The sequence below is a fragment of the Seriola aureovittata genome, chromosome 1 (genome assembly GCF_021018895.1).
Source record: "Seriola aureovittata isolate HTS-2021-v1 ecotype China chromosome 1, ASM2101889v1, whole genome shotgun sequence".
Lineage (NCBI taxonomy): Eukaryota > Metazoa > Chordata > Actinopteri > Carangiformes > Carangidae > Seriola > Seriola aureovittata.
In genome coordinates, this window is record NC_079364.1 from 15,063,597 (window position 1) to 15,076,153 (window position 12,557).

A 12,557-nucleotide genomic window follows, 5' to 3' on the forward strand; every position below is an offset into this window, starting at 1 on the left:
TGGCACAAAATGAATCAGCAAAAAATTTGATACATACTTACTTGTTTGAGGTATTAACCCAGCTTTTCAAATTTGAGAATTTGCTGATTTTTCTGTATCATTATTGTAAAATGAATATCTTTTTGAATTTTGGATTTTTAGTCAGACAAAAGATGTGTACATACTCTGGGTATTTGTAATTTGTTTTATGACATTTTACGGAATAAACAATTATATGAAAAAAAAAATAGATTAAGGTGATATCTATTATTCAGGTAGATGAGTTAATTAGTCTGTGGAGCAGAATGAATCTTGCTGACCTGAAACGTTTTATTTCTCACAGTAAACATTAACAGTGGACTTACTAGTTTCTGAAGATTACTTCCTGTCAGACCAGTTGCTTTAAACAAAGCTTAACTCTCTTAACTCTTAAATTCATTTTATTTATTTAGCAATACCATGAAGCTTATGGAGAAGCCCTTGTTTATAGATACACATTAAGCCAAAAAAAACAAAACAATCTGATTACATTTGCCTAAAATAAAAGTTATGTTTGTTGTTGGTTGTTTTTAATTGCTGTGAGTATCTCTATCTGTAAGAGACACAAGTGGTAAGACTGAAACCAATATTTAAAACAGCCTGTTTCTTACATTATTTAATTGGGATATCCTTAGTTAAAGTTACAAATAAATTATTGGTCTTTTTGACCTCCTGAGAATCCACTTGTGGATGTAGAGACTCTACTTAGACAACAGATTATCATGAGAACACAGTAAACTCTTAAGTTGTTTGTGACAGTTTGATGTTGTTTGACACTCTCCCACAGGGGGGCAGTCTTAGCCTTACTTACTTGCCTCTGACAGTGAAAAGAAGCTGATGTATTTTTAAAAAAAAAAAACATCTGTTGGTTCACTGGATGAAATTAAGAGACACAATCCTTCATTCCTTTATTGAGATGATCCCCTGATACAGTTCCCCTCCCCTGTAAAACGATCCCCATTCCTCCTCACCTCATGTCCTGGATCAGGGAGACTTTAAGAGGCGGCATGGCTGATCCACCACCGTCAGATTTGCGTCGTTCAGTGTCATGAATGAAACCTGAAGTGTGAGAAAAAAGAAAGAGAAGTTAGGCAATTCCTCTGCAATTTGTTTATTAGTTGTGTACATTAAGTAAATTGTTCCAGCCTTTACCTGGAGGTCCCAAACCACCTGGAGTTGCATTCTTCTTCTCTTTGCTTTCCTGGTAGTGCAGAAGGTGGGACCACAAGGCAGATTTACCCTGAAAGAGGAAATATACTGTAGAGTCATTATTTGTTGTGAGAGCATCTTGCTGTGGAGGATTGATCAGGTGCATTAGGACTGCAGAGGTTTGTGTTTCCTGACCTGTTTAACCTGCAGCCCGTGGCTCCAGATCCTCTCCAGCAGGTCACACAGGCTCGCAATCAGAGTGTTCTCTTCAACACCGGTGATGCTGACCTCGCCGTGTCCCAGCTCCACGGCCTCCCGACCCATCTTCTCTACCAGCATACGCTTGGTCTGCAGAGAAACAAACAGATTAACACACACACACACACACACACACACACACACACACACACACACACACACACACACACACACACACACACAAGAAATAGTTTGTCACCTTAATGAAATTATATCTTTGCTTGCCAGGACACCAGTCATCACCGTCATAAAATCTGGATTTTATGGACAGTGTACACTTCAAAGTAACTGATAATTGAAAAATGAATGATTTTCCATCAACTTTCCATTGCACCTCTCGTTCTTTGCATAACGATCTTAACGCTAAAATCTTTACAGATGTGTAGAAACTGTGGCGAGTTTTAATCGACTAAAACAACGCAGCACTCATCAGCTAGAAACACAGACATTGTCAAACCTTGTTCCTGCACTCCTTCAGCAATCCTTCAACAAATTTCCAGTTTGTCTGAGCGATGACAGAAGGCGACAGGTTGGACAGTTTTGGCTGTCTGATGGTTGTGCCCAGGTTTCTGGCTTCCTGGATGTACTTCTGATACAAAACAGAGAGCGTGGAGTCAGCAATCCAATCAACTCAGGAAATTGGTTTGCTCAGGTCACAAGTGAGTTACTACAACATTTATTACAAACACTGGTCTAACCACAGAGCTAGTCTCACTCCAGAGTGGAGATAAGAGGGAACACCAGAATAACTTCAGCGTTTAATCACAGATTGTTCTACAGTAAAAAAGTGATGGAGACTGTCTGATAATGGAATGTTCTGCATTTTAACTTTCGGTCTTAGAAATTATTTCAATTAGTCCAGCCAGTGTTCAGTAAATAGACTCAGATATTCAAATATGTAAGTCTACACAGCCTATTACAACGTTACGTTTCTGGTAGCATACACTAAATCTAAGCTGTGATCATTATAATAATGCCATTGTGATAATTATGCCAGACTTTCAGATTTTGAACTAAACTAAACTAATACCCTCTATGAAGGGTGAAACTCATGAAAATGAAATGATGTTTATTAAAAAAATATTAAGTGCTTCAGGTGGCAGCTACGAGAGCTGGACATTTTCTTTGCTTTCATGAAATCACACTTGTAATAAACTCATGACGTTACTCTTTGTTGTATGTTTCCAACCATACTGACATTGGAAACATATGATGAGTTAATAATAGGGCATGTACACTGTACATCATTGTTGAAATGATTTATGAGCTGTACTTTGATAAACTAATCGTAATAATTGTGTCAGACCATTAACCCAAAAGGTCAAAAGAATTAACTTTCACTCACAAGAGATGTACTAACAACAAACAAACAGAACTGGGATGAACAATTACAGTGTGTATAAAATATTCAGGTAATGAACAACATAAATCAATTTTGAAGAAAATGTATGAAAATAAATGTATTTTGCTTCAATGATTTCATGTTAATGAGTTCCACCTCTCACAACCCCAGACATGATGACATGGCCTACAAAGTGGGATGGATTATCAGCTAAAGCTCAGCTGCTGATGGTGAAGGGGGGAGATGGTGAGGGAGGTAAAGACCACATGGGTGGACAGGTCATGTGGTCTGTGGACTACCAACACATACCACGTCCACAGTCACCGACTTTAGACAGGGCTTGAAGGACTGTGAGAGCCAGTAGTAGTCAAGAAACAGCAGGAGCTGCAGCTCCGGAAACAAACACTCTACATGCTGAGAGTGTGTGAACATGAGTGCAAGAGAGGCGGAGAAAGACAAAAAGAGACAGTGACCGGAAGTGTGAGGCGAGGGGGTAAGAGCGAAGTCAAAATAAAGCTAACAGAGAACACATCATGCAAAATGAACGAAGACAATAAAGCTCAAGCAGTCAATTTGTTTAAATATGAGCTGAGAAAAGAAAACTCTGTGGGGACTTCTCCCACCTCTCTCTGGTCATTGTCTAAATAAAGGTGCTCGGCGTGCTGCTTCTGTCGGTCCCTCCTCCTCCACTGGGCGGGAGCACTCCTCTTGGTCCATCTGTATCACAGAACAACACAACTCCAGTCAGCTTTACAGACAAACAGCCAACAAGATCAGATTGAATTAAGGCAATGAAGGTTCATTTCAAGCAAAAAATATATCAAAAGGACAAATTTTAATGTGATAATAACATGAAATATTCACTTGTTGCTGGTGGGCCCGGTGGAGAGCACATCAGACTGCAGTCGGGGGAAGAAACCTTGCTCATAGCGCCCCTGACCGATCTTCATGTCCAGCAGGTGGGGGTGGAGGGCAGTGTGGTCGATCTTTGACACTCTCATCTCAATGGCTTTCTCTGTGGTGCGAGATGCGGGATGGGGGGGGGGCGGAAGTCGGTGGTGAGATTACAGAATGCATTCATCATTTTCATTCATTTTGTTCATTTGCCCAAATCATTGTGTTTTCATTGTCAAGACGAGAGTGAGTCATAGTCTGTGGCATGACAACATGTCTTTGTTAACAATTACAATTCATGAGATCATCTGGTCATGAATTTTGCATGTCGTCAAAGTGACTGCTCCAACAGCTTATCATTTAGGATTGGTAAGTAAAACATTTTAAGGATGTTGCAAAAAGAAATATCCTTGCCATTTGAACAAATACAATGCAAATAAAAAGAGAAATAATATATAAGGTTATCCTGTCTTGAAATATCCCATAATCAGAAACCCAGTAATTTTCTCTTTTTACTTTTTTTTTCCATCTTTTCATCATCATCTGACTAAGATGCTCATATTTTCTGTAGCAAATTGTGTAGAGAAACCAGCATAACTATGACTAAGAACCTTTCATCTCTCATTTAGTAAGTGATTGACAACAGAAGAAAGAGAACAAGTTAAAATAGAAAAAAACATTTTCTCTTTTTTCTAAAACACCCACAGAACCAAAAGAAGTGACAGAATAAAGGCCCAGAATTTATGTTTTGTTTTTTTTAAGGAACCATTTCATCCATGAATGCAGCTTTAGACAGTGTTTTTCTGATGCCTGATTACAACACACCCACATGAATAGGTTACTTCATGTACTGTATGTAAAGACACGGTGAGATATACAGAAGATGTAAAAATGTAGCATGAAATAGGTGAAAAGTAAACTGACTGTCTGAAGCTGCGATTCACAGGTACAAAGATTTAAATCCCTGAAAAGAATTCATTATCACCAATTCACCTGCATGCTGCAACTATAAAGAGGAGTTTTTAGAGCATTTAAGCTTAGTAAAAACTGACATGCGTGCAATGCATTAAGGATCTCACAGAGGAATCTTACATTTACAGTGAGAAGTAAATAAAACACATTTATCAAAAAATGTTTTCCGTCTAAAAAACTGTTATAGTGTGTTCCGGGTTCAAGGGGTTAGTTATTATTATTCATTATTAATTATGTAATTATAATTATTATGCAGACAAGTTCAAATGAGGCTCATCCATCCTCTATGAGTGTACCTATCTCAATGCACTGCACACATGTTCAAAGAGCTGCCATTCAGAGATATTTGAGGTCACGGGAGCAAATATTACGAAGGTGAGTCTTGTCGTCCTCGAGCCCAATGACATGAGGTCCAGGAACAACAAAATCAGCTTTCTCATATCGTTTTTTTACCAGGTTGTCTGCAAACAAGACAGCAATTACCAGTCAGTTATGTAAAGAGAGCAAATCTCCAAGTCTGAGAAGAAGTTCACACATTCAAATTAATTTTTAGTGACTCCCATTTGGATTGGATTTGGATTTAAGGGCTTTTTTAATTACATTCAAAAAACTTTAAATTTAAATTAATTTTTTGGCTTTAATCCAACATTACAGAGGTCCATTTTTTTACAGTCTCAAGTTAATATACTATGGTGAAGCTATTCATTTTCAAACTAAATCCTGTGGCTTTATCACAGCAAATCAGTTTTCCCCATTAGAGGTGTTCATACCAGGACAAAGACAGGTGCAGAGACCTGAAGCATATTGATAAATGTGAGTACAACATTTGGTGCTATGAAAGCAGTCCAATTATGTTCAAAAAATTTCAAAAATATTTTTTATTGTTATGAAATCCACAAAGCTTTCAAGGAATTCCGGGACTGATCTTTTATCCTTACCCGCTTCTTCGATGTTTGTGCATTTCTGGTACATCGAGGTGCGAAGCGTGGGCGTGCGGACGTTCAGCATGCGAATCTTATCAACACGGGCGTCAAACACCCTCAGTGTGTGCTCCTTCTCCTCATCATCATGACAGAGGATCTTACTATCGATGAAGGAGGCAAACATCTGCGTCTCCAAGAATCGTGACAGGAAGGGCAGGTAGGGCTCTGGCTGGTCAGACAGGAAGGAGGCCTGCAAACATGCACACGCAATTATGAAGGATGGGAAATTCAGTGTCATGAATTATAGAATACCCTTCATTTTACTATTAACAAACCATCTATAGCACTTTACCTTGTCAAAGTTCTGCATCTGGTCTCGATTGGTGAACCAGGACTCTTTGTCCTGGCTCGGCTGGATGACAAACACCTCATAGTCTGCGAACATCTGGGTAAATCGGTTGGCGAAGACCTCGCGCACTTGGATGTTGAGCTGGTGCATCTTTAGCTCCTCATCGTCACACTGAACCCGCATGTCCTTATTGCTGCTGGCATCCTCCCTCACTTCCAGCTGTTGTGCACAAGCATTCATTAATGCATAAACACACACACACACAGGAAAAGTACAGACAGGATAAACAAAAGGGAAAAATGTGTGAGAAAGAAGTGAGAAAGGAAAGAAAAAACATGTGTATATTTTTCATGTTATCTTATCTGACTGCTATCACAGGCCACTGATGAAGCAGCAGGGTTATGGGAAAGGAAGTCAAGGACATCTGGGATTTATGGCCCAAATCAAACTGAAACACAAGTTCTTTTTTTAGCATGTCAGTGGGTCAGCTGGACAGACACACAGAGCAGGCCGACCACTGTGTGCGCGCGTAACTGAACAACAAAGTCGCAATCCAGTGACGTGATCCAAGAATCTGTTTAATCACTGACTTCCCTTGAATCAAACTCAGCAGTGAGTTTAGATAAGAATAATTATAAGTGAAGACTGACCTCATACACACGGACATATAGCTAATCCATTCATGGAAGACTATTGCTGGCACAAGTGCATAAGCTGATTAAACTGCACATAGAGACTTTCTCTAATTAGCAGCCAATTGATCCATGCATCAGTCTTTAGACCAAGTATTTCATTATAATACTTACTACGGTTTGTAAGATACTCAAGCCAAATGGAAATGAAACTGTAAAGATGCCAACTACATCTGTTGATGTCAGTGTTTATAAAAGGCTTCGATCATCTAGGCTGTGAGATATCCACATTTTAAAGGCAACTGGAGTTGATGAACTGATGAAGTGTCTTGGATTAAGAACAAAAACACCTTCAAGACACCACAAGACTGTGGGTATTGAATATGATGAATATGATTATTTTGGCAAAAAATATGTCAGTATCATATGCTCGATTCATAAATAATATCAAAACAACATTTGTTTTCCTTTTTAAAGCACATTTTTATGTAAAAAATGTAATTTAAATAACTTGTATTTTTTCTCCTTTTCTGTCTGTACTCAAAAAACATGGCTCCGGTCCAGAGTGTGATAGAAGGGCCCCCCCTTTTGTTTACTGCCCTGTACTGCAGTAATGGCAGTAATACTGTAACTATGCAATAAACCTTTGCATTTTTTCAGTTCCTGTAGAAACATTGTCACATTCCCTTTCCCTACGTTTTGCCCTCTATATCTTCTAAAAGCTGGCAACACAAACTGGCAAAAACAGTATATGAGATGACATTCATTTGAGATGAAAATGTATTTACAGTGCAAAGTATTTGCAATAACATACCAACACTCAAAAGCTGAAATAAAAATAATAGAGCTGCAGAATGTAAGAATTTAAAAACTACATTTACATGGCAGGGGTTAAAACTGAGATCACTGTTATTTAAATATTGGTCTTAGTGATATAATGACGCTTTATCATTAAATAATTTATTAGCATCATTGTTATATTGCACTTTTAGTATCTAAGGTCTAAGTCAAACCTGGGAATAATATTTGGACCAATTTATGATACACACTCATTTGTGCACACATTTTTAATTCATCACGTCATTTCTCACCTTCTCCAGGCTGACTCCTGTCCTCTTGACCAGAGCCTGCAGTCTGGCGATAGTTTCATTCTCTCTCAGCAGGTAGGAGTTGAGGGGCGAGGCCAGATTGCCATTGCGCTTGTCAGAGACCATATCAACAGATCGGAAGCTGCGGTACTTGGCCTGGCTGTCGCTGGAATGAATATTTCCCTCTGGAGACACGCCGAAGGACATGAGCACCTCTGAGATCTCCTGGATGAACTCTAGCTTGTTGGGAAACTGGGGTAACTCCTCTGGCAGTTCGATGAAGTGGTTATCGATGTCTACGAAACACAAGTTAGCCTGAAAAGAAAACAAGGGACAAGATAATGAACTATCAAAAAACAAAAAAACATGTCTGACAACACTTTCTACTTTATACACATCTGTCTTTGTATAAAATGGGAAGCAAGAGACTTATTCCTAATGAGCTAACTGATGACTGTCAAACTGGAATGCCATGCTGAGAGTAGTAAGTATGGAGGTTAAATATAAAAAGGCATAGGTTCAAAATATCATGAGTAACTAGATACTTAAACAAAGCTTAAAAATGTGGCCACAAAACTGTCAAACTGTCCTACACAAGAGACACAAGACACAAAACTGTTGCTCTACATGGCTCATGTCAGTAATGATAAACCCACGTGTTCTGATTGTAAATAAAAACACTGGCAAGCTAAAGCGAGAATGTCTGGGTTCCCAAAGACAACTAAAGACAACGAGGTGCTCACACTACAACATGAAAATCCCACAACTGTGAATTTATCAGCAAATTAACACCATTTCAAAAGTCAACATCTGGAACACGCTACGATGCGTCTGTACCTCCTGTGGCAGCTCTAGCTTGGTGCGGTCATCCTGTCCGTTGGAGTGGAGGCCCATGAGATACGGCACAGGAGCGTCCAGGAAGTGGAGGAGGGAGGCAGGCAGAATGGGAACGTACACATGCTGCCACTGGAAGGGGAACATTAAGGCCGTGATGCTCTCTGCCACCGTCATCAGCCTCTGGTAATCTGTTTCACACACACAAGCACACACACAAAAAGTGAAGGTCGTGGAGCAAAGGCCGTAACCACGTGAAAGATACTGTACGTTCGAGCAGTATATACAGTACAGTGCAGATTTCAGGGCTCATTTTTCTGGTTATCACTTTAAAACCCTGGTGACTGTAATGACTTTGAGTGATCACGTGTGTTCCAACATTTTTTCCTGATTAGTGCTTTTTTCAAAATCACTATTTGCAAATGCCTGTTCAATGACATGATAAGTGGTAAATTCAACATTTACTGGACACAATGGACTTTTAGTGTTTGCTGTAAACTTTAAAAGGGGAAAGCCGCACTGAAACCTGCTGATGTATTGCTCGTGACGGACATTTTTGGGGCAAACTCAAAGAAAAACTTGTTATGCAACTATTTTTCCATGTGTTATTCCCAAACACCGCCTTTGCCTGATAAATGTTGTTTATTGCTCCAAAACACTTTGGCCAGTGTGTGTGACATGCATGTGACAGAAAAGTTGCGCAACACGACCGTCTGTTATTGCAACAGGATTAGGTTTTTTTCATGCCTCAGCTCTTCTGGTCGCCCTTTGAGTATAAAATCCATCAACTGCCTCAGGTTGCATGATAGTCAGTCCGTCCTGCTATGTTTGCAGGAACCACGGTGTAGCCAAACAGCTTCGTCCAAAACATTAGCATTAGCTTTGTTAGCATGCAAAGCTGAGGGCATCTTCTGATGTATGATTTTACACAGCTGACAGACCTGCCGCAATATCACTGACTGGCTGGAAAGAAGAATATGACTGAAGGTTTTCTGCCCTGTGTGATTCAGGATTTAGGAGCACAGGCGTAAACCCTGTGAGAACAAAGTAGACTATCATGACATGACAAAAAGAAACACACAACACTGCTACAGTGTTACCTCTTTACTCCGGTTATCTTTGTGATTCTGTGTTCTGTAAATGTGATAGAAGAGTTTGACCAATGACCAACCTTAAAGGAATTAAGTGCGATGACACATACTGTGTCCAAATTTAGGGAGTGGCTCCTCTGTAACAAGACAACATGGCCTGTTTCATTTCAGAGACTACAAATGCAGCCAAGACTTGGGATCAAAAAATGTTTTAATTTGGAAAACACTTCTGGTGTATCCTTTACAACCTTTAGTACTCTATGATCCATCGAGCACTGGATAATTTTTGGGAGGGCGATTTTTTTATTTAAATTGAGTATTTTGACATTGTGATAATGTCACTGTAAATGTCACAACTACTAGCGTTAACTTGTGATACACTTACATTTTTTAAACTGTTGTCTACATAAACACACCATCAGTTTGCACTCTGTGGCGCTCTTTCTTTTCATTTGAAAAGGAGGTCCTCTGAAGGACCTCTGTGGCCTGCATCCTCTGGAGGATCCAGACTTCGAACTGTGAGCACAGCTACAGTCAGCTGGTCCTGTGGCTAACGTTAAATTCCTTTGTCATGACTCCACACAGCAACACTCCTTCGTGTTCAGGATTTCACACTTGAGTCAACTGGTATACATGCAAATATGTATCCAGTCCTCCTCATCTGCATTCCTGCTCTATCCAGCTGACACCTACTGTACATTCAGCAGCAGCTCTGCTTCTCCTGTTATGGTGCCAAAATAAATACCATTCCTTCTTTTGGTCATGTGCTGGTCCATGAGAAGAGACTCTCACCCCAGCCAGGGCCTCCCCCCCCTATCAGCAGCTTCCTCTCCCAGGACAGGGACAAGAATACTAACATCATCCGTCTGCTCTTAAACTAGGTCACCACGACAGGAAACTACTTTAACTCAACTCGCAGGGTCACATACTGCTGCTTATACGCACAGACGCATGCCAAGAAAATGTTTGAAATGTCCACAATGAGAACTGGTTGCAGCTACGACCTGAAGTGATGCTTGAGCGATTCAGTTTACAAACTGAGTGCAACCGTATGCACTACAGCAGGCTAAAAATACACTGAACACACAAAAGTGAAGTGCTATAGATCTTACATATCAGCACTATCCTGATCAAATAGCTTGTTTGACAAAAATGTGTGTTGCTCGTTTAAACAGCCCCAATTTCTACCAGGGCAGTAAAGGAGGCTGCTTGCTGATTTTGACCATTTAATATTTTCCTTTGGTCACAAGTGAATGGAAAAGCTAAAAAGTGATATATTTTGCGCATCCTGTAGACATGTAGTCAGACAGCGAATGTGCATACGTTTGCAGTCCAAACAAGGCCTGCAAGTAATGATTATTTTAATTACAGATCAATCTGATGATTATTTTCTCGATTCATCAAACATTTGTTTGGTCTTTGAAATGTTAGAAAATGGCGATTAATCACAATATCCCAGAGCCAAAGATGAAAGCTTCAGATTTCTTGTTTTTTCCGACCAACACTCCAAAAACCAACTATGAGCCAACGCCTATGTAAAGTGCTATGGAAATAAAATCAACAAATGCTCACATTTGAGAATTTGGAACCAGGGAATGTTCAGCTTTTTTCCTTGATAAATGATTAAACAGTTCATAGATTATCAAAACAGTTGATTAATTGACTGAGGGCGAAACTACATAATTAAGTTAACCGATACTGCAGCCTAAAGAAAAAAATAAAAACCCACAGTCCTCTGACTAAAATTGATGTTAATAATATCATGTTGAGAGGCTGTAAAAACATTGAGGGTGGAGAAGAACCACAGCAGGTTTTATCATTAATGTACATCGGCCAGTTGAAGAAAAGCTGGCACAATATGGTAATGCTATTCCCTCATATACAAAAAGGTAACATGAAGGATGAATTACTAAGTAAAAAGTGTGATCGTGTGTGTGTGGATAAAAGCCAAGCTCAATTCTGTATCTTAAGGCGACAGCCAAACACACTGTGTTGACAGAGCTTCAGATTCGTGCTTTTAAGCTTAATTTCAAATGAAGTCTGAATCTCTGTGTCTGAAATGCGTGCTGTGTAATTGCAGCATCTTCAGCTCAGATCTCTCCTGTCACTCTCAAATCCACAAATCACATAAAGACAGAAAATGTCCATGAAACAAATTATGACAAATAATGGCTTAATTGCAGCATGTCAAAATGGCTGACACGAGTGACACATGATGAGCTTCCTGTTCGTGAAGGAAGGGAGAGGCAACAGACGGCATTTTAACATCTTTTTTAATGGCTTCATGGAAGAGACACTGGCCAAGATTTTTTCTCCTTTTTTTTTTTTTTTTTTTTTTTAAATCAACTATTTTTAGCGCATAATACACAGTCGTCTCCTTATTTGCAGAGCATCCCTCTCCTCAGTGTGTGTTTGAGCGTCTTTTCCTAACAATCCCTCGTTTCTTCTCAGTGGAGGATTGCCAGGGCTTAACTCTACAACACATCCTTCACATGTTCTGCAGCGATGAGCCTCATGGGGGTGAAAAAAAAAGAAGAAGAATGATGTCACTTCCAACCAATAATAATCATCCTGCATCACAGCTATCCTCCCTGTCTCTGGGTTGCCTAGCAACACCACAGCTTTCCCCCTTAAGAGCTGCTCCCCCCGGCCCCTGGCGTTTTGTAAACCATTTGCCTTCCCTTGCCATTGTAATGGATCCAATCACCACACCAGACGTAGCACCCTTAAATGATTTTCTTGCTTCTCCTTGCGAACATGGTAACACACATTGGTGAATGGCTTTTCTAAAAACCTATTCTGCCTGGTAAAGGATGGTATGGATTAACTGAATATTTACTGTATAGTTACTATTTATGAGTAAGTGCTAATCTGGCTAAAGCACTGTATTTTTTTAATCAAAAGCTCCTATCAAATTAAGCAACTGATTGTCAGACTTTCTGTGTGTTTTGTTTAAAGGATGAATCACACTCAAGACAAACCACAGCTAATAAAAATGGCCTGCTTA

General features: G+C 39.7%; 1 protein-coding gene across 7 annotated transcripts in view; it reads right to left on the minus strand.

Annotated features, from left to right (window-relative positions):
- The window catches only part of dennd5a (DENN/MADD domain containing 5A), a 38,404-nt gene that overhangs the window by 10,820 nt on the left and 15,027 nt on the right, over positions 1–12,557 (minus strand). For 2 of the 7 annotated variants that reach the window (XM_056373953.1, XM_056373942.1), the window contains 12 exons: positions 8,463–8,650; positions 7,629–7,940; positions 5,909–6,124; positions 5,572–5,806; positions 5,005–5,094; positions 3,632–3,782; positions 3,391–3,484; positions 3,077–3,181; positions 1,883–2,014; positions 1,363–1,515; positions 1,171–1,258; positions 990–1,077 (listed from right to left, as the gene is read on the minus strand). In XM_056373953.1, coding sequence (XP_056229928.1) covers positions 990–1,077; positions 1,171–1,258; positions 1,363–1,515; positions 1,883–2,014; positions 3,077–3,181; positions 3,391–3,484; positions 3,632–3,782; positions 5,005–5,094; positions 5,572–5,806; positions 5,909–6,124; positions 7,629–7,940; positions 8,463–8,650 — 1,852 coding nt within the window. The remainder of the gene's footprint in view (positions 1–989; positions 1,078–1,170; positions 1,259–1,362; positions 1,516–1,882; positions 2,015–3,076; positions 3,182–3,390; positions 3,485–3,631; positions 3,783–5,004; positions 5,095–5,571; positions 5,807–5,908; positions 6,125–7,628; positions 7,941–8,462; positions 8,651–12,557) is intronic. The other 5 variants (XM_056373979.1, XM_056373962.1, XM_056373996.1 and 2 more) reach the window with 3 other exon arrangements.